This window comes from Toxotes jaculatrix, chromosome 3, assembly GCF_017976425.1.
Source record: "Toxotes jaculatrix isolate fToxJac2 chromosome 3, fToxJac2.pri, whole genome shotgun sequence".
Lineage (NCBI taxonomy): Eukaryota > Metazoa > Chordata > Actinopteri > Toxotidae > Toxotes > Toxotes jaculatrix.
Window position 1 is genome coordinate 9,808,598 of NC_054396.1, and position 22,386 is coordinate 9,830,983.

General features: G+C 40.2%; 3 protein-coding genes across 4 annotated transcripts; 1 reads left to right on the forward strand and 2 right to left on the reverse strand.

Moving 5' to 3' along the window:
* Positions 1–132: 132 nt before the first annotated feature.
* On the reverse strand, positions 133–12,116 carry zgc:64106 (uncharacterized protein LOC393348 homolog). The gene is made up of 6 exons (XM_041034641.1): positions 11,764–12,116; positions 5,173–5,412; positions 4,333–4,422; positions 4,018–4,206; positions 3,065–3,174; positions 133–530 (listed from the first exon to the last, which is right to left on the reverse strand). Exons 1-6 carry the CDS (start codon positions 11,912–11,914, stop codon positions 351–353), a joined length of 960 nt encoding a protein of 319 aa, XP_040890575.1. The 5' UTR covers positions 11,915–12,116; the 3' UTR covers positions 133–350.
* A 3,352-nt stretch (positions 12,117–15,468) lies between these two features.
* Positions 15,469–18,306, forward strand: aqp7 (aquaporin 7). 2 transcript variants are annotated; one of them, XM_041033801.1, is made up of 6 exons: positions 15,469–15,812; positions 16,743–16,869; positions 16,979–17,116; positions 17,226–17,362; positions 17,512–17,729; positions 17,948–18,306. In XM_041033801.1, the coding sequence occupies exons 1-6, from the start codon at positions 15,675–15,677 to the stop codon at positions 18,144–18,146; spliced, it is 957 nt and encodes a 318-aa protein (XP_040889735.1). In that variant the 5' UTR covers positions 15,469–15,674; the 3' UTR covers positions 18,147–18,306. The 2 variants fall into 2 exon arrangements, with proteins under 2 accessions (XP_040889735.1, XP_040889736.1); XM_041033802.1 differs by having other exon boundaries at positions 17,244–17,362.
* A 537-nt stretch (positions 18,307–18,843) lies between these two features.
* tpgs2 (tubulin polyglutamylase complex subunit 2) lies at positions 18,844–22,207 on the reverse strand. Its single transcript, XM_041033803.1, has 7 exons — positions 22,062–22,207; positions 21,840–21,919; positions 21,661–21,748; positions 21,332–21,472; positions 21,049–21,162; positions 20,750–20,913; positions 18,844–19,833 (listed from the first exon to the last, which is right to left on the reverse strand). Exons 1-7 carry the CDS (start codon positions 22,135–22,137, stop codon positions 19,615–19,617), a joined length of 882 nt encoding a protein of 293 aa, XP_040889737.1. The 5' UTR covers positions 22,138–22,207; the 3' UTR covers positions 18,844–19,614.
* Positions 22,208–22,386: the final 179 nt, after the last annotated feature.

A 22,386-nucleotide genomic window follows, 5' to 3' on the forward strand; every position in this document is an offset into this window, starting at 1 on the left:
CCTCTGTTGTACTTTCCAATTCCTGAGAAGCATGTGAAGCTTGGACTGCGTCAGCATCTTTCTCAGGAAAACTCAGTCATTAGAGAAAAAAACGAATGAATGACAATAACTCAGACAACACGACCGTTGCTATGAAAATTACTTTATTAAGCAAATAACCATGTTTACCATATTATTCAAACCAGTGCAAAAAAGAGTAATAAAGCTTTGTTGTTTCTGCTGATTTTAAAGACAGCTTTGTGCAAACCAGCTGTCTGACTTATCAGTATTCCTTCGCTGAAGCCCTGAACTAAGAGGGTGGAATGTGGCCCCGTTTCTGTTATCAAGCCTCCATTAGCCTGATAGTTGTTTCAGAGCTTTGATGTCAGTCTCTCGCAGAACTCAAAGTCCTTGACCGCAAGGGCAGGGTCTCGTGCTAAAGGGGCGGGAAGAACCAGGGAGCAGTCGCTGTCAAAATACTTCCCTGTTATCCCCTCGGTCTCTTCCGCTACCGCACAGTAGATTGAGCTGACTGCACCCTCTTCTGGAGACTGAGAGGGGGACAAGGATGGAGGAGAGGAAATGTGAGATTACAGCTGACAGAAACTACAGATAAATATAATAATAATAATACATTTTATTTACATACACAATAAAAACAGTAAAAAACAAAAGAGACAATACAGTTTAAGATATCTCAGGAAGTCTTTGTAACCTCTGCCCTGATGTGGGTCTAGAATAACCAGGTGTTGAGCAGACACTGTCCACCCCCACAGATACTGGTCACAGATCCTTAACAGAGCTGAGGGGGGAGATCTGGGCCAAGAGTTTGATCTCTGAGAGTGGTGGAGGAAAGACAGCCGCTCAACAGGCTTCATCTGGGGATGGATCCCAGATGTCAAAGCGTACATTAACGCAAACTTGAATGCAGATGACGCACTACATGATGCTGTTATCATCATGTAGTGATGATAACAGCATCATGTAATTCCAGGAAACAAAATATTTGTGCACACACACACACACATTTAAACAACAATGTGATGGGTGTGCATATAATACAGCGCTGTCAGTCAGGCATTTTTGCTCTGTCCTTCTGCGTTTCCTGTTTGTAATAACATTGTTCTCATATCGGTCACTGAGATCTGTGAACATTACAGTATCCTTTATAAGAAACACCAGCGGTCAGACATTCAGGCAGTTTTTTTTTTTAAAAAACAAACCCAGGTTGCCAAACTTATTAAAAGACTCTGTTAAATTGTTAACCAAAAATTGTCTGTTATAAAATCCATCATAGTTTACAGAATAACTTCTTAGTTCAACTTTCACCTCCCATGTTTACATCAGTTCAGCAGCACACCGTTTTCATAGTTTTGACAGTTTTCCTGTGCAGTGGGGGAGGTTGTAGCAACATTTTGGGTGCACCCTCTTTCACCTCCAAATAAAATTATTTAGGTAGTATGATGAAATTATTATGAAAATTGTTGCCTTTTTTTTTTTTTACAACCTGAATGATTGTGTCATCATCTCAGGGCTCTACTGTGTTCACAGATGTCAGCAGTTAGTGTGGTATGTTCAAGGTTACCACCAAGACAAGAATATAAGAGCATGTCCTCACTGGTTACACCACAAGAACCAAAAATAAATAAATCAATAAACCAATAAAGAGCTGTAAAAGCCTTTCAGTTGGAAAAAGTGTTATGGACTCATGAAACCTTTACCAGACCAATGCAAAGATGAAAATGTGAAGAAAAAGGAAAAGCTGACGTCATGATTATTCATGAAGTGAGGCAGACTGTTGGTGTTGAGTCCTTCACCAGAGAAATGAGTGCATGCTGCAGAGAGCAGAAGTATGAATGTACATGTTGTTAGAAATATTCTGTCTGCTCAGAGTCAAGTGAATGCATCACAGCTCACTGAATAATGCGCCACTGGACAAAGGACAAAGACTATCTTTCACGCAGGGAGTGTTTTATGGACCAGTGCTGGAATGTTCTTGACTGGACGAGTCAATTGTCTGATCTCAACACAGTTTAACTTATTGAACACCAGACTGAGGGCAAAAGGCCAAGACATCATCTGTCTACTGATGACTGTGAGCTGAAGACTGGAGGGACAGCGATTTCAAAAAGATTTTCTCCAAAAATATTAAAAGCAACGACTCAAGTTTAACAAGTGTTAATCTGTGTCTCAGTAGTTTCTGACCTACTTTGTCTGAGACACTCAACCCTACAAAACGTGTAGATTCTTAAAAAATATGTAGTCTCATTTTAAAGAAAGGCCAAGCCATTACTTTAACCAGCTAGGCACAGTATTCACCTTTCCTGAAGCCTTTCCTGATGAAGGATTTTTGGAACAGTTGTTGCTGTTTGAACCGAGCTCTAAATTTAGTCCATATTGTGCAGTTTTCGTTATGGATGAGCTGTGAAACATGTGTGAATACTTCAGCTTGTTTTCTTGGGTTTTCCAGCAAATGAGCTGGTCTGCGCACTGAGCTCATGCTCTGGCAGCCGAATCTAATGGTTGCAATAACATACATCGATCAGCCGCAACATTAAAACTAAAAACTATGTTGCAGCTTATCTGTGTGTCTGTGTATTTACACACAATTTTCAGCCAGTGCTTGAAACATGGCCGCATGCATGCTCATAAGCTAACAACCCTGACTGTTAATCAAGGTTTGGGCCAAATCTTAGTTCATTATTTCCGTGAACCCTTACTGAAGGACTATTTATCATTTCAAACTCACAGAGTTTCCAAATTTATTTAACTTTTAAGTGATCCATTTCAACGGGAACACAATGAAATGGTCAGCTCTCTCAACAGGGCCACATACTTTTAATAAAGCGTGTTTCATAAAACTAAACTCCTCTGTCACGTAAGTTCAAGCATGCAGACTATCAAACGTGACGGATGACTTCATAAAAATTCATAATATAAACTCTACCAAACCAGTCTCTCAGGATACTCTGTAATCTGGTGGGTGAGAAAGTATTTATATAACAACAGCTGCTAGTCACATTCAACCTGGCATGAGGAATTATGTGGCCACTGAGAGCGCAATAAAACGCAACAGTGTACTCACCTTGAAAAAGAAAAACCCAATGAGGTTGAAAAGGCAACGAATTGTAAATGGATAGTGTCTCATCACTTCGGTCATGACAATACCAGGGTGGACTGAGTTCGCAGTGACACCTATACGTACATAAACAGACACACACACACATATTACATTGTGAGCAAAGAGAGAGAGAGGGAGATAGAGCTAAAACTAAAACTGAAGGAGCAAATCTCTGGACGCAGACCTCGCTCTGTAGATCATTTCCACTCTAAAAGGGGAAAATCACTTTCAGCTGCACTGCTCTGTGAATAGCTTGAATCCCTGAGTGCCTTCATCTGTGTCCCTTGGGGAAGCTAAACATGAGTTAAAAGGGACGATTACAAAAAAAAAAAATCTTTTCATTTCTCTGAAAAATGTACTGAGTTTACAACAGTGGACAGATACTGTTTAGTCTGAGATGTGACAAAACCACCATGAATGTAGTGGTTTACAAGAGGAGCACAGAGCATAGAGATGCATAAACAAACTTGTTCTTGACAAATGAAGCTCACAAGATAAGTCACAGTGGTGGTGCTAAAGGAGGAGAGCTTTGAGCATCATGTTACAACATTCAGTATTTAAAATAAAATGATGAAGTCTGTTTTTTTTTTTACATGTCTTTCTCAGAGAGTACTACCACATATGTGAGAAAAGTTGTATAAAACCTTTTGTGGCTCCAGATGGAGCTATGTGAAGTTTGATAAACTGCCTCAAGTGACATCGCTTGAGTCCATGTCGGTTAGAAACTTCAAGTTTGAAAACTTCAAAAGTCAGGGTTTGTGAAGTAAGAAAGAGGTGAGCTGCATTAGCTGCTACTAACACCCAACCGAAATGACAGGCACTTGAGTTGCATTGTCATGCATTTTCTGCAGCACTTATTCAACAGGAAACACCATATACTGTGAGTGATAATCATAATAACCTTGATTTCAGCCTACCTGTCCCCTGTAGCCGGCGTGCTAACTCAGTGGTACAGATGACATTGTGCAGCTTAGTGTTGTTGTAGACTGTATCCATGTGATACTTGAGGTTCTCTCCATGAAAATGAGAGAAGTCCACTTCACCCTTCTTATGGTTGACTGAGCTGAGGGTGACAATACGCGCCGGCGCTGAACGTTTCATCAGATCTGGAATGTGACAGAGACACGCCGAGCGAGGAAAGGAAAGAGAAACATGAGTTAGTGATGGAAAATAGTCATCATTTCACATTAACAAAATCCCTTCTGTATTCAACAGAGACCACACAGTCTTACCTAGCAGCAGGTTGGTGAGGAGGAACGGCCCCAGGTGGTTGGTGGCAAAAGAAACGTCAAATCCATCGTCCGTCAGCTGCCTGGGTAAACCTGAACAATTATTTATTTTAATTTTTTAAAGTGTCATTTGCAATCGGATTTTACAAGTTAGACATACAAATGTACGCATGCACAAAACAAACACTTTTGTACTTCTATAGTTATGTGTCCTTCACTCCTGCAATGCATTCTCTAACTAACTCCAGCCCTAAGCTTCACCTTACTTACACATAACACACACAGCTGTTTTGTCAGTTATGACAACAATGATTTACTCAGTCCCCGGTGGCATACCCTAGCTTTAATGGGAAGTCCACCAACATGTAACTCAGCGTGGAGAATCCTCCTCAACCTGTGAACAGTTGTTTAAGTTGGTGTGGTGCTCTGGAGGGGAGCTTTGTCAAGTTTGAGAAACTAACCATTCCATATTATCTTTTTTTTTTTGAAGCCGTGTTTGTTTTGAATTATTTGTCCCAGAAACATCATTGGGTGTCAGTGAGACTCAGAGAGCGTAGAGGCACATCTTGTTCTTTGCATCCAGATGTGGGGCAGATGGCCAATTACTGACTGTTACTGAGTTTTTTCGTTCTTTCACAGTGCAGCTTTAAAACAAATTATTCCAGCAACCCGAGTAGCTCACTTGATAGAGCGCGTACCACAGATCAAGGTTGAGTCCTTACCACGGCCTATTGCAGCATGTCATCTCCTCTCTCTCCCCTGCCTTCTCTGTCTATCTCAATCTTAAATCAATCTTTAAAAAAAAAAAGTTCAGTTTCTGCTGTGTGTGGGAGCATACGCCACCTGATACTCCAGCATTGTTGACGAGGATGTGGAGAGCTTTCTCCTCCTCAAGAATCCCCTTAGCAAATTTCCTGACAGAGTCCAGAGAAGACAGGTCCACCAGACGGAGGTGGACGTCAGAGTTTCCTGTTTTCTCCCTGATTTCTTTGAGTGCTGCTGTTCCCTTTTCTTGGCTTCGACAGGCCAGGATAACACGGGCCCCACGTCGTGCAAAGTCCAGGGCGATGAACTTCCCAATTCCTAGGAAGAGAGCAAATGTTTGTTTGCACTACTTGATAACAAAAATGTCCATACAGCTGATAAGGATATGCTTTTTTTTGAAAATGGAAAAATATAAATGCACTGAAACCAACTAAAGCAGATATTGTTTGAAAGGTTTGAACTGAGAGTTGCAATAAATCAGAATTACTTTCACCTCTCTATTATCAGGTCCCAACGTTGAGCTTTGCTGTTTTTACGGCACAAAAGCAAAAACCCTGTAGTTCTTACAAAACACGGTAAGCTTGGATACTTTCTGTTTGTCTACCCTATCTATGACAAACTTGCATAGCACAGTGGGAAAAGTCTCACATCTAGAACATCCTGGTTTTAAATCTCACTCCTCTCTCTGTGGAGTTTTGTGGATTTTGGTGGCTCCATCGATTGATCTCTAAGATAATTCTCAGCCTTTCCTCAGTCAGGAGGGAAGGCTGAGATTTATCTTAGAGATTCTGAAAGGATCCTGAAATAGCAGCTAGTCATTTGGAAAGGATACTGTAATGGTGGGTCAAAGTTCCAGCACAGCAAACATCAGATAAAAGATGGCATTTTCAGACTTGGTAGATAGATAAATACCAGCGTTTTTTATCCATCTCTCTCAACCAGGGAAGGTTAACCAATCTTATCACTGAAAATTGTGTTCAAATTCTACACTGTGACTTTAATAGGAGCACAATAAAGAAAGTTTAAAAGTTTAACATTAAAGTTGTAGTTGTAATTTTTCAGTGAGTGACTGCATAGACTCCACAACACAGTATGATAAAGTATTGACCATAGTGGATGTTAATGAAAATTAAAATGTATCAAAGTTATAAAAAATAAAATGTATTTAAATAGTGAACATTTGTGTAAATTGTGAGCAGCACAGGAAATGCCTTGTTCATGTGAGTTATGTCTTACTTACAACAGCTGATCCCATCCTCACGCATAAATGTGTTTTGGGCAGCACTTCTCAGTCTTACAGAAGATAATCTTTGAAGTATGGAACAATTAGCTCCATCAAATGATTTTGCTAAACAATTGGATGTGGAGGCACAGTGTTTCTCAGTGAATAAACCAGTCATTACACAATTTAGGTTAAGGCAGAGATTCGGGAAGGGTTATATTGTGGTATGAAGAGGACCTATCATCCCATCTAAAAGAATTAAATAAAGCCAGACCTGGCTTAAGTTAAACAAAAATATTCCCAAATGTGTCTTCATTTTCCCCCTTGAGCCATCCCATTATGATGAAAACTCTTGAAAATCTACATAGAGAAATCCCACATTGCCAGGAACAAGGTAACATCCTGTTCCTGGCAGATTTAAATGAACAGGATGTGAACTGGAAGGAATGATCCTGCTGGCTAGTGTAGTCGACTACGTCATCGCTGACATGCACCTCTCCCTCATTAGTGCCTTCACTGCCAGAACGCAGACCCCACTACCAAATCAGTACCAGGTGTCTCTTTAAAACCAACTGTCCATAAGACAATAACAGAACCTGAGCCCTGTAAATCACATAAAATAAATAATCAATACAAATGCACTTGGTATAATAATTTAACCTGAAATCACTGGTCTAATTAATAAACCCTCACTGTACACTTTCAACCTAAACAGTTAAACAATGATCTACATTAATGACCTAGCTTAACAATAAGGAAGCTAAATTCCTGAACTGTGCTGATGACCTTCATGCCAATAAAGCATACTGAATTGAATTGGACTGAATTACCATTCAACTCTGAAGTTCCTCTGAACTCAACAAAGGCAGAGGAAGCTAAAGAGCCAGATATTTCCCTCAGGAGTTGGTGGAGACCAAAACAGAGCTAAGCTAAGAGGAGAGCAAATATCAAACTTATATTCCTGAAAAAAAAATCCAACCAAATGAATACTGATGTTGCTCTGTGAAAAAAATAAATAAATCAGCGAACACAGATTACACAGGTTAGTATAACAAACGCATGAACAAGACCACATCACACACTCAAAACAGTTCATGTCAGTGGCTTAAATCTCATCAGTCACACAGAGTTCAGAGGCTCAAACTGGCTGCAGAGAGGATGGGAGCTATCTTCCAGGATATTCCTCACCTTCCTTTTCCTCTCTGTAATGGCTTCAGGGGGTTTTCCAACTATTTTGCTTGTCTCTGACACAACCCTGGAAAGTTTATTCTTAGATCTACAGTTTAGGTGACTGTAATGAGCAGGAAGGTGAAATGTTAGAACACTTTCAATAAAAGTTTTGTACACTAGTTTTAAAATCTGCTAACAATGAGACTGCAGAGTCTTCTAAGAAGTTAAAGTCACTGTGAGCATCTCTTGAAGATATACTGTATTTTCTCACCCGGGAGTCCTGAGCTGCACCAAGGAATTTAAAGTTTTCCACTGTCACAATGTTGCCCATCAAGTGAAACTGCATGTTTTCAGATGTTGTTTTGTGCAGATAATTAATGCTTTTGTCTTGGCCATATTGATTTCTAGTTGGCTAATGTCACACCATGTTTGAAGGGTGTTAGTGTGAGTCAAATAGGCAGCTTCAGCTAAAGGGTCTGTTTTTTGTTTTTTATAGGAGGCCAACTAAGACCGTAATATCAGCATACTTAAATAGTTTGAAGTGTTTCACATTTATCAAGAATTCGCTGGTAAAAAGAGAGAGAATACAGCCTTGTGAGAGATCTGAGTTTAGAGTGATCACATCTGACAGGATCCCCTTGACAAAGACCCTCTGTGGGCAGCAGGAGAGAAAATCTCTGATCCAGAGAACTAACCCTCTATTAATGTTGTGATCAATGAGCTTTTTGGGAAAATATGTGTCTTCACTCAGTTTAAAGATGAGATAAAACCGACTAATAGAACCCTGGCAGATTATATTGGATGGATAAACCGAATCAGCACAGTATCGTCCTTGTCTCTGTCACTCTAATATTTGAACTGGTGTAGATCCAGCATGGTGGCCACAGTGGTGGTCAAATGACCGGCCAGATCTGACTCCATGGTTTTACGCAGCATGGAGGTTAGTGCAAAAGGCCAAAAATCATTTGGCACAGGCCTGATTATTGAGAATGTCCATGATTCTGACTCCTGTGTGTGTTTCTGGGAGGGACTGAAACGCCTCTTAGTTGAGGACCACAGTCTTTGAGAAGACAGGCTTTTAGACTGTCTGGGCCAGTGGTTTTGTTCTTGTCTGAAAAGATTTGCAGCAACATCATCCTCACTGATAACAACTGATGTTTCTACAGGGAGATTTTTTCATGTGCCATCATTTGCAAGACCATCACACTCACACGTATCTTATATTACCTGTTGAAAGTTATTGTCTAAAAGAATTCCCCCCCTTAGGGAATGAACAGTTTCTCACTCAGTAACTCCATATTGCAGAAAGCAGTCTTGCTTTCACTGAGACAGATTTTAAGCTGTTTTGAGAACCATGACTGACTAGAAAAACATTTGCACAGTTTTAGTTTCAGACACAATGTACAAGGTGATACTGTTTGAGTTCATCAGCACCCTGACAAGACTGAAAGAAAATGTCCCAATTAGTTATCTTGAAGCAGTCCCTGAGTTTGTCTCCACACCTGTATTTGCTTAGCAACAGGTTTCACTGTCTTCACCACAACCTCACATAGCCAAGACATGAATTACATTGTGGTTAGATTCTCTGTGGGGAGACCTGCATATCACTCCACAAGCATCTGGGATATTCCCATAGCAGGGATCATTGTCCAATTTGGATGAGTGGGACGGTCCAAGTATTGCTGAAGGGTAGGTAGGTGTTCAGATAAATTACATGAATTAAAATCCCCCAAAACTAATATGGTTGGTCTGCAGAGCGAGTGAGTGCATCAGTGTAATACCTAAGTAAGTATGACGATGATCTGGCTGAATTCCCGCTGGAGATAAAAAGGAATAAAAGAGATCATTAAAATGTGCACTCTTGCTTCCGTATACAGGAAGTCATGCTCGGCTCTTATCATAAGTTTATCCAAATTATTGCTCACTGAGAGCATGTTTGACAGGTTAATGACAGGTAATCTGTTCCAGTGTTTCCAGAGTCAATTTCTCCTGCCTCCTCTTGAGCCCCGTTTTTTCTGCTCTTTCTTTCATCTCGTCTTTCAACCCCCTGGTTTGCATAACAATCTGCAGGTAAGTATACACGTGTGCCCACCAGTTGGGCATAGTCTTAGCAGGTGCTTTTGCGTGGAGATGAGGCCATCTTGTCAGGCCATCCAACAGTTGTTCTTTGGCACAAATGCCGTAGGGAAAACTAGTATCAATGATAGGGTGAAAAAGACGCAGTAACATTTCCAGAAAGTGTAATCCACATCAGATAAAAGACCTGCTTAGAACAGATAATAAAACAAGCCTAAAATTTCATCCTCATCTCTTGCCAAGCAGTGGCAGTTGCTTAATGAGAGGATGTAGGACTGGTTTACAGCAAAAGAGAGAAAAAAATCAAGGGAGGAGGAGGAAGAAATGAAAAGTGAAAGAAAGAAAGTGAACAGAAAAGTAAGAGTCTGGAAACAAAACCTGGAGATCTACACAATGTGGCTCATTTCCCTCTGTTGGATCCTTGTTTAAATCATACAAAAGTATGATTTAATAAAGATGACTGCTTTGTATTTTTTTAAGTCTCTGGTAATGATTTAAGGGCTCTGACTTTAAAGGTAGTGATTTCCAGAGCTGCTATGAACTCAGCTGTGTTCTCAGAGGTGTAGAGTTACAGTGTTTTTAACATCCCATCCAACAACAACCTGTTCATGGGACACAATTGCTCAGGAGCTAATTCAGACTATAGGTATATTGGATGAGCTCCAAATTTACAAACCTGAGCAGACCTCAAAGTTCACAAAGCACAACCTTTCTAATCACGTAAAGTAATGATACATTTGTCTCTTAATTCTTATTGCTCATGCATTTTGTTGTTGCCTCTGCTGACTTTAGTGCTTCTGCCCTTCTCTACTTTCCCTATCCCACCTATGCCTTGCTTTTTAAAATAAACCTGTAAAGCACTTTGAAGTGTGTTTCTATGAAAGACAGTCTATCCCTCATCCCTGATGTTTCCCCTCCCTCTTGTTTCTTGTTTGTCACCCTGTTTGTTTTCCTGTCTACCTGGGCGTGATCAACCTACTTTTGAATAGGAGCACCGGTCCTTTGTTCCACCGTTCACCACATCGTCAGTTCACTAACATAACCTGCAGCCGACTCTCTCTCATTCTGATTTATGTTCAGTCTCAGGTTCACCTGCACCTGCTTCTCAGTTGCAACGCTCAGTGCTGTTCCCGTCTTCATCTCCTCCTGAGGACACTCGCTCTGCCTGCTCACTGGTCTGGATCATCTGCCTGTTCGTTCCAACACCAGAGACCTTTCGTCTTTTACCAGACAAAGTGTCCAGTGGCCAGTGTCCACTGTGCGGCACATAACAGGTGCTTTTATAAACTTAAACTTAACTTGATGAAGTTCAAATAAATACAGAAGGCACAAAGTAACCAAAATATTCATCTGAGAGGCCAGAGGGAATTCTCACCCTATTAATTATTCCATTAAAAATTAAAGAGCAGTGGCTTCAGAATAGAAATACAAGACAATAGCAAACAGGTTTATGCCCTATAGTCTAATCTTTTTAGCATAAATATACAGCATATACAGTATGTGCTGTGCATGATCTATCTATCTGTCTGTCTGTCTGTCTGTCTGTCTATAAAGCACAGATTTCCATGAGTAAAGATATAACAATTGCTTGAGACAAAGAGAGATTTGTCGAAATACATTTACTTTCTAACACCATCTGCTACTTGTTATGGTAGGGGCACAAAATGGCAAGGTAATTATGAAGTTGCAAGCAATTAGAGTTAACATAATCCAGAATGATCTAATAAGAAATTGCTCAATAGATTCATATCTAAACATCTGCTGTGAGTTATGCAGGTACTTGCTTACTTGTAACAGTGGTTAAAGATCAGTTAGTTCTTGCTGCCAAAGCAATTCTTAAACCTATCAAATTCATCCAGTAAGAAGAGATTTTTCCTACATTTCTGTCACTGTCTTTACTTCACTTAATATTTACTACACACAGATTACATGTACAGCCATTATGAAACTTAACAGTCAAATCTGCGCACAGTTTGACCATATTTTCTGTTCAATTCAAAGTGTCTGTAACTTGAAGAAAAGCTAAATGTCCTTTACAAATAAAGTCCTAAACTGCCCATTCAGAGCTTCATAAAACGCACAAGAAGGATCCACACAGTTACTATTCAAACTTTTAGGTTAGGCGATAGAAATAAAGTCACGGTTTCAACCTCGCTCTATTATCCCGTACATAGGTGTGAAAAGGATCAAATTGAACCCACCTGTATTGGCTCCTGTCACTATAGCAGTCTTCCCTTTCAGCTGCACTTTGCATGCCTGCGGGTCCCAGCTCCCTCTCCGCTGCAGGCGCACGACAAGCGCAAGCAGCGCGGTGGAAAAAGCCCAGACTGGGTGGCACAGTAACCAAATCATATTACTGTCAGAGTGGAGCGTCTGGCAGCAAGAACCGAGAGAAAGCTGCGACAGGAACTCTCTAATGTCACTTCAAGTAGGTGTGACTACAATCCTCAACAAGGTTAGACCTCCCGGTGATAATTTTATGCAGAGCCACAATCGTTTGCCGTTTGGGCAGGGGGCGTTCACAGTTGCTTAAAGTCTAAATAAAATAGTTTCCTTTCAGGAGAGTGTCTGGCTTTGCTGATCTTTGTTTCAAAGGTCAGATTCTTCTTTTGTCAGCAGATCTGGATCTGGATCTATGAGCTAATCATAAACCAGCCAAGCGAATCTTACAGTGATATTTGAATATGAATGAAATGTTTAAGTCTTAGTTAAATGGAACTGTGAGGTGTTGTTCACTAATGTATGTTTCGCATTACTGCACCATGCATTATGACTCTCGAGTTTGCAAGTTTGCAAGTTAAAAGTTTGTTTTTACATTATTAACGTTGTGACTAAGCTAATGCTTTTGTATAATAATAAATAATTCAATCGACTTTTTCTTGTATCTAAAACAATATTTCAGAGGTCTTCCCCCTTCAGAAAGATTCATATGGTTTAGTCCACTGTGCAGTTGAGTCGACAATAGTTAATGGTTAGAACATATGTATCTTTCATAGCAGTCATGAAACAGTAGTTCAGTACATGAATAGTCCACTAAGTATTGATTTATTTTTGAAGGTTGGACGCGGAGTCCAGCCTTTTTTAAATTTGTTTAATTAAAAAAAACTTAGTAAGCAATTGCACTTGTTTATTTGCACAGTCAGCAGACATGGAGCAACATCAGCCTTCATTTAGAGTTGTGTTTCACTCTGAAAATAGCCCCAGTTCTTCGTGGCACTGATTGCACTGGATGTCTGTTCTATCACATCCTAAAGGGAGGCTACTGAGGTTCACTGAACCCATTGTCACCTTTGCTTTGTTACATGGTGCACTGTCAAACTGGAAGTTGCCACTGGAAGATTGCAAATTGTGGCCACAGAGGGATGCACATGCTCAGCAACACCCTTTGGCCAGTAGAGGGCAATACATGCTAACAAGTTGGAGTGGTGCTGAAATGGAGCTGGGCAAATTATGCTACTTAATTATTACCCTTTGGCTTCATATTTGGCCGTGTACTTTAGCTGATGAATCTATGGAGTATTTTACTTTGTAATAATTCTGTCATTTCTACTTGTGCGTTAGTACTGTACTGTAAATTAATTAATTAATTAATTAGGCCTATATTAGGCCTATATTTACATAACTGATGAAATTAGATTTTTATTTACGTTTCATAGACATTACAAGTGATGATACCATCACTTAAAGAGTCACTCCACAGTAGACCTTGTTTGGAGGAAAAGCATCGCTGCTCTGACCTCTGTGGGATGACAGGCTGTAGTCTGTTGAACTTCTGACCAAACCCATGATCAGAGTGTCAGGTGTGGTCTTTTGTACCCAGCTACATCGATAGTGCACAGGCAGTGTAAAGAGCATGTCAGCGCTAGTTTGCAGTGAAAGCAAAACAGAAAGGGCAAGAAAGATTAGAAAGGCATGGATGTCAGTTTTTCTCAGTGTCAACAGCTGTAATATAACTAAAACAAGCAAAAAAAAAAAAACCCCAAAAAGCCAAAAAAGTCCAAAAAGCATTTTCTGCAGCTCACTTCACTAAAAACAAAGCACTCCTATTGTCTTGATTAATGAGTGTTTAGAGGAAGTGGGATTGGCTGTGTGTGGCTCCCAGTAGGAGAAGGCAACATTGTTTAGATTCTGTGTTTTACAGTAACTGCATTGTGTTTGTAAGATCAAATATGTGAAAGTATTTTGTTCTTCTGTGGCCAAAAGGGGTCTTCACACTGCACCTTAAAAAAAAATCAACAACAAAAAAAAAAACCAAAAAAAAATTTCCTGAGAAAAAAACAGCCAGGGACTAATTCCTGAGCAAATAGCTCACAATAAACAAATACTCTTGGTGTGAACATGCAACAAATGTCTCCAAGGAGCCTGGAAATGCAGCTCAGCCTTAACATACCCCCAGATGGGCCATAATTGGCTGTAGATCTTCAGATTCACCAGCCAACTGCACAGAGGAAGAGGAAGGGGAGGAGGAGGAGGAGGAGGAGGAAGAGGAGTAACTAAAGCTGAAGCCCATACAGCCATACAGCCGAAAGAGCAACACACAGTTAGAGGGTTTGATAGGGAGTTTACTACTGTTGTAGTTGCATAGTGAGATACATTGTACACCGCCTAATTAAGAAAAAGCATAGTGAAAACAATACATATTGATCTGCATTTTTTAATGTCATTTCTAATCCAGTTTAATGTTTCTTAAATGTGAAACTTAAATATCGATAATCAGTGCAGCTTAAACTGCTGCAATGTATGGATTTCAATTACAGATTTGCCCTTGTATTGAGATTTTTCTTTAAGAATTAGATGAGTGTATTATCCATAGACTGTCGGCCATCTACAAATAATCTGCAAGACTGAGCAGAACTGTGCTCAGTCTCTGCTCAGTTAAAGATGTCTGTTTGTGACCACAGATTACATCTCTACTGAGTTTTTTTTTTCAGTAATAGGAATAACAGTAAACTCATTGTATCAAAGATCTAATTTACAACAATCAGATAGTAGTCAAATGAAAAGAGCAACGTTTCAGACGGGATAAGCATACTTGGTTTTGACGGCACATCCAATTTTGTATTTTTTCACCCTGAAATGCAGATAATGTGTGACTGTGGTCGATGACACTCTTGTGTAATCAATAATATTTGTTGCTTTGATTGTTTCCCCCCAAAGTCCAGTATAATCCTGGTATTTAAAGGTAAAATGTTCCAACACATTTCCACACAATAACAGTGGAGTTAACAGAGTAAGAATTGTACACTTAAACAATATTAAACTCAGTGTTATGTTGTCTATGAAAGATTAAGAAACACACAAATGATGACATTTTAAATTGTCTCTGCACAGCAACATTAACCAGTTAACAACCTGAGATATATAATACATTTTACAGAGGAACATTTGTGTTTGTCAATTAATTATTGCCACTGTAAACTTGTACATGTTGCAGATATAGATTCACTGATAAATCGTTAAAACTGAAACATCTGCATGCCATGAACAGAGCCTTACATTAGGGAGGTTTTACTGAGGATTTGCTATCAATAATTAATCAGAATCAGAAAAAGTTTATCGATCCCCGAGGGGAAATTGCTTACAATTGCTCAAGACACAGTTAAGAAGGAGGAAGTAAATAAGTATAAAAGTAAAAACCACCATAAAATAGTAGGAAGTGGAAGGAAAGACATAAAAAACCTTTAGAGGTGTGAGCTTATATTTCTGGTTTCTACAGCAGGCTGAGTTTTCAACCCTTTTCCTTATTGGCCAAGTATCCTAAAATAATGCACAGTCATTGGAGGATGTGTCTGACAGTGTGTTTCAGCATATCCAGGGGTGGGAGGGGTGGTGGTGGCAGTGGGGGGGTTCAAGGCTATAAAATGTGCACACATCCCACTGGGTCTGAGTGACAGAGAGAGAGAGAGAGAGAGAGAGAGAGAGAGAGAGAGAGAGAAAGAAAGTGACGTGAGAAGTAAGAGGAGAAAGGGGAAACAGCCAGAAACCATCTAGAGGACTACTGTCTGATATGGGAGGAACCTCATAAATTCTTCAAGGGGCTGTATATGTGAGCTCTTTTTAGCTAAATCAAAAAATAAAACTCCTCTAAAACAAAAGGGGAAAAGAAGAGAAAATGAAGGACTTGGTGCAGTCAGTAGAACTAGGAGTCGCTCAGCGGAAAGGAGTTAAAATAACTCGACCCAAAGTTTGGCTAAAGAACAAACTTGTTCGTGTGGGACTTGCTGAATCCCTTTGCACATATGTCATGATGGTAAGAAAGAGTTTATTATAAAAGATGTCTACAGCATTTGTTGTAATAGTGTGTGATTTGAAATTTATTTCTAACATTGATACTGATGACTGCTTTTCACTTTTGAGCTCTTCCTTCTGTTTTGAACATCGTGGTATGCTTATCTCAGACGACCATATGCCATTAATTATTAATGTCATGCTCTTGACCCTGATAACATGCCCTGTCTTCCAAACACATAAGCACGTTTCACAGTCACATGGCAAGGGTCGTGGGTGGGGATTGGTGGGTTCAAGTGGGTGAACCAGGAAATCTAGTGTTACCAGAGGAATGGTCACACAGTGGGCCACATGGAGAGGAGTGCAAAAGTCACATGTTATCTGTCAGCTGTTACAATAAACCCTATGCCTACAACACTGGAAGAAATACACACACACACACGTATGGTGAACACATGCTGTAGATAAGCATGTGAGCACACACTGGCGTATTGTGTTTCATATAAAGACTTAAACTTGCTGTGTTTGCACACAAAATAATTCTTACCCAAATATGCATGACTTTTGTAGGAGGAACCACTCTTTTCCTGTTTCCTGAATGTTTTTCAGTGTCAGCATTTTTTTTTCTTTTTTTGCCCACAGTCTCTTTCAGAGTTAAAAGTTAAATGAAAGAGAGAAAATGCTTCAGTTCAACTTCTTTAGCATTTGTAAATGCAGCACCATAGTGAAAATTTTCTAAACAAAACACTTATTCTTCGCTTGAACTCTCATCAGCTGACTGACACGTATTTAACTGGCACAACTCAGTGTGTTTATTGAATGTCCATCATCTGTTTACGTATCCTGCTTATTGGGATGCTTTCCCCGAAATTAGACTGTCTGTGAGTTTGTCCTGCTCTGTAATCATCATCTGTGACCTTGCCTGTGAATTGTTGGTTCTCTCTGAGTCCAGGTGTTTGGCCTGGGGTCTGTGGCCCAGGTAGTGACAGGACAGGGAGAATTTGGACAATACCTCAGCATCAACCTGGGTTTTGCACTGGGTGTCGGTATGGGGGTACATGTTGGAGGGAAAGTCTCAGGTATGGGAGTTGACCCTCGTAAACCCTACCTTAATAAAAATCCTTAAAGGTCATTACAGTCATTGTACAGCTCACGTACTGTATTTTTAATGCTTTCTTGCTCCATTAGGGGCTCATATGAATGCTGCAGTGTCATTCACAATGTGCACATTTGGTCGCCTTGCATGGAAGATGTTGCCTGTGTATGTTTTTGCGCAGCTATTGGGATCATTTCTGGCTGCAGGGACAATTTATGCTGTCTATTATGGTGAGGGCACACTGCATATTCAATCACTCTACACACTGAACACCTTACTCATATGTCATTGCTGTATTATCATCTGTAGTCTTACACCTAAGAGTATTTCTTTTGACAATGTTGTTTCCATATGCAGAGGCCATACATGATTATTGTGGAGGAAACCTGACTGTAACTGGTATAAAGGCCACGGCTGGCATCTTTGCCACCTATCCTGCACCGTACCTCTCTTTGCTGGCTGGATTCATCGACCAGGTAACCATGAAACTGGATTAAAGGATTATAGTGCCAAATCACTATCATCTGACACATTCTGCACTAAACCTTTTCTTTGTTGTTTTGTTTCACCCTCAGCAATCTTGACATATGTTTCTATGTGATGTTTGTTCCTGTGGGTGTGCCAGGTGTTTGGCACAGCAATGCTGCTGCTGTGCCTGATGGCTCTGTCCGACCAGAAGAACAAACCGGCCGCAGCAGGCAGCGAGCCTGTCGCAGTGGGTCTGCTGGTGCTGCTCATTGGCATTTCTCTGGGCAGCAACAGCGGCTATGCTATCAACCCCACCAGAGACATCGCACCCAGGGTCTTCACTGCCATAGCAGGCTGGGGAACTGATGTGTTCAGGTATACCTGAAGGATGTACTGGCTTTTTGGGGGAGGATTTGCTGTTGCTACATGTCACCTTAACTTGGGGTCAGTCGGAGGCTAAACATCTCTGTTAATAATTAGATAACCACTGTTGTTGTAAGTACATAACATATAATACGAAAACTTTGTTTCTTGATCTACCTGTCTAATATTACATTTCATCCGTTCATAGTTCTCTCTCTTTTCCTGTGCAGGGCTGGAAATGGGTGGTGGTGGGTGCCTCTAGTTGCTCCCCCCATCGGAGGTGTATTGGGTGCAGGGCTCTACAAGGCCTTAGTGGAATTGCACCACCCACCCCTCTCAGACCAGGGTGGGGGGTTGGTGGAAGAATTGCAGGAGGAGACGTCTCCTCTGGAGAAACAGAAAAACACCTGCACAAATGTATGTGTGTGAGACCCCCATCTATGTAAAGTGTTAACGACAAGTATAGCTGTGTGTGTGTGGACATCTGTATGCAGCTGAAACATTCCACAGTGGTGAAGAGTTACAAAAAAAAAAAAAAACAACAAAAAAAGAAATGCTTCAATAGGGGAATGAAAAACTTTTACAAAAAGAGAGAATGGCTCAGAAAAGTTTTTGAATATATCAAGCAATTTTAAATTGATTTTATGTATTTAAATTCATAATTAGTTATTAGTATATTAGTTAGTAACTGGAGTTCCTGTGAGAGACTGACACATTACATATGCACTGACTATTTGAACTGTGACGCTGATGTGTTGATTTTTCCTATCCATGCTAGTTCTAGTAACTGAACAAAAAGAAACCCAAAAAAATATTGAGGATTTAACAGCTGATACAACCGCTGTAAAGTACTTGAACCAAAAACCAAAGTCTGCTAACAAATTTTTATCTCAAAAGTGCTGCAATATAACCTCATTACATTTACTGATATGGACTCATCAGAGCAGATGTCAGGCCTAAACTCTAACACATTTATGTTTGTGAAACTTATGTTATATTAAAGCACAGAATGAGTGAGGCACAGCAGAGAGACAATAGCCAGTGAAAAACTTGGATTACTGAAGTTTTGATTAATGGTTTATTGTCAGTCTTTCATGATCTAACATATAACATTTCATGGTTCAGATGTCCATACACACATCAGTGCTGTAACGTTTGATACCAAAGCTCCCAGGCGTCTGTGGAGTATGTCCAACAGTTTCCACAGAAGCTCTGGATTGTGGGTCGTATTACTTTCAGTGACTCATGTGATGTGATGGTGTCTCCAGGTGAAAAGCACTTTTACTGCCCAACTGAAACCAACAGTTTTATTTTCAGTCTTCCTGTTTCTTTCAGTTTTACAGTCACATAAACATAGAGATTTTGTTTTCAAACTTCTTTTAGAACTTTATATATTCTATATATGTTATTGTTGTATAATACATTCAAAATTGAAATATTTACAACAGCAAACCAAGCCTAGTGATAATAATTACTGTTATAAAATTATAGAGTGCCATTATAAAGTATTAACGAGTCCTTTCTAGTTACAGCAGCAGTACAATTTGAATACTACATGTCAGTAATACTTGTGCTATGCCAGCAGCACATGACCATTTTTATGAATTGACTAGTGAACACTGGGTTAAATGAGGCTGCATATAATGAATGTGTTGCTGATGCACTTGGCTGCTTCAGAAAGCCTTATTTCTCCATCAGTAAGAGGTAAACAACAATACTTGAGCCAGCAGGGTTTTCCATGCATATCTAAATCTAAACATAAACAATGTTAGAAATACTGTTTTACATGCCACGTTGCCTCAGGATGCTGGTACCACTTCAGCCATGTGTTGAACCAAGAAAGCCCTGGTTGGTCATGTACACATGACTACAGTGTTCTCCTTTTACGGGAATCTTCTCACCGCTTTGCCCCACTGTGTCTTCCTGCGCTGCCTTGGCTCTTGGCAGTGCTCCCTAAGCTGCACTGCGCCGACTGCTTCTTCTTGGGGGCGGGTACCTTGGCTTTGCCTTTGAAGGCCTTAGTAGGATCCAGCTTGTTAAGAAAAGAATCCCCGGCAGGATCAGCCAGGCTGAGCTCACTGCTGATGGTCAGTGGCTGGTACAGGGATGCCCACTGCTGTAGATGGAAAGAAAGAAACAGCATTTACAGTGTGTATTACTTTTTATATTTGTGTAGACAAAAAAATTACTCATTGTAGCTTATACAATAACCATTAGAAACTGGGTGTAACAGTAGGAACACTACAGAGAAATTGCAAATGGCTTACTACCTCCTTTACTTAATGTTCCAGCAATGTCATTTGCAGTCTCAGGAACTTTTGGCATTCAGTGGATAGGAGTAAAAAGACTTAAAAAGCCGGTGATGTCTAAAGGACACGCAATTTCTACTGCAATTGTCCTATTTCAGGTGTTCAGGTAAAACACTTTCATGCTTTGTGTAAGTGTCTTAAAACTTTTGAATGTTGTGTCATCATGTTAGTGTTAGATCAGCCAACATTGTAGTATACTGTAAAGCGAAAAGAATGAATAAAATGTATTTTATATACCTGTAATGATACCAAGTGTTGTTAATAATACTACAGTCTACAAGACATTTCAATTCGTTTTAACTAGATGTGATTTGGTAAACGCTGAAAGCCTAGAAGAATACTTGTCAGAAATCTCTACTTTCAGACTGATGAATACCACTTTCAATCATGAAGAGATGCACATTCATGAGATGTGATCACCAGCTTAGTAAACACCCCTAAAATGGTGATATAATATAGACTGGTTTAGACTACATGAAGTAAGATGCTAAAAAAAGGTCTTTAAAGCAAAGTGGCTCATAAGTCTTACGTCACACATGTCATATAACAGATCTGGACGACCCATGAATTTTTGTTCCTATTATTTTAAGTATGAGAAAATTGGTGGATGCCACAATTCTCTTCAACTGCTCTTATGTGCCACTTAATAACAAATCTGTTCATTTGACTGGTTGTTGCAGGAGGCTCATTGTCTTTTAAGGGTGATTAGGGGCCTATAGCTACCTTGGCTTGGGGGCTGGGTCCATATGGGGTGAAGGCATACTGCCACTCAGGCAGACCCAAGTGGGTTATCATCAGTCGATAGTAAGAGGTGAAGGTTGCTGTCAGAAAGTGCCAGCACAGAGAGCGATCAAGGAACCAGATTTCACTCTGCTGGGCTACCACACCTGGGAAACAAAGAAAAACATCTAAATGATACAAAACTATTTTTTACATAAATAGGTTACATATTCATGTCTTAGTAACTTTTAGTTTAGCATCGGTATTTATGAAAATAAGAAAAGATAGGATAAGCAAAAGACCTGGAGTGCAGTTTTTGTAGACCAGGCACACCTTGCCATTCCCACCACAAGAATCCAGCTCAAAGATGCGGCTCCGGGAATCAAAATGGGGTGCAGCGGGAGCATGCTCTGATCCTGGAAGGTAGCATTAATGAATCTTGAATAAATATTTACTTTCCAATCAAAATTTCATTCATTAGCCTGCTTTCTGCATAACTGGGCACATGTAAACAGGCTTAATCGAAGCTGACATGCTGTAATTGCTGAGTTAAGTCCACGAGGGGACCTGACAGGTGAGTTTTACCACTTTCTGTGCTGTTTTCCTCCCAGTCCAGGTCAGCCAGTGAGGGTGCATTAGGAAGAGAGAAAAGTGATACTGGTTGGAGCAGTGGACACAGCCTGGCCACACTGTTAACCATCATGCATCCTAAGGGAACACACTCATCTGAAAGGCAAACACACACAGTTAGGACTATGTTAGGATTGTGTCACATAGCTGAAAAACCTTTCAATAAAAGGTCTTTAATAAAACATTTTAGAGCTATTTTCATTTCATGGTATTGTGTAATCCTAATATTATCCTTTAATTTGAATAAATTAAGATTTGTGAGAGACAGAAATTAGGTCACCTACTGTCCAGTTTAACGCTCCAGGTCAGTGTAAATCCATCCGTTGTCAGATAGAAATCTCGCAGGTCTTCAGGCAATATGCAAGTATTTTTCTAAGGAAGAAATAAAACACGTTCACATGTGCGACAGCAATGCTCAAACCAGACCAAGTAGTGATACATGTATTATTTGTTCATTTTTCACCTGTTCCCATGATAGCAGACTCCTCTTCTCTGCAGGCTCCCTCTCTGCGAAACGCACATCGACCACACCTGGCATGTTTTCTGTTGCAACAGGGACAAATTCATAAAATGTAATAACTTCCTATTAGGCACCAATCTGTTTGCTAGCTAACCAGAACACTGGCATTATTTTATTTGCTAGTATAAGAGCAAAGACCACAGCTAAATGCACAGGCACACACACCGAGTATTCGGGTAATGCCAAGCGTCAGTCTCTCCGCAACACCTTTAAACGCTAGGCTCTCTTTTAAATCTTCCATTTGGGCGACTGCAATCACAACTTGGAACAAAATCGTGTAAGCATCCTTTGGAGATATCTATTCTGTATCAGTCATCTCGCTCCAACTACATCAGCTGGTAAAACACACACACACAGGAAACGACAAGAGCATCTTTGACCCAAACTGACATATGATCAGCCAATAGACAACCGCCTTTCTGCAGCGTAACCAATCGGCTCTTAAATTGCAACGGAAAGGCGGGACTACAATTCCTTAGCAACGCGCTTG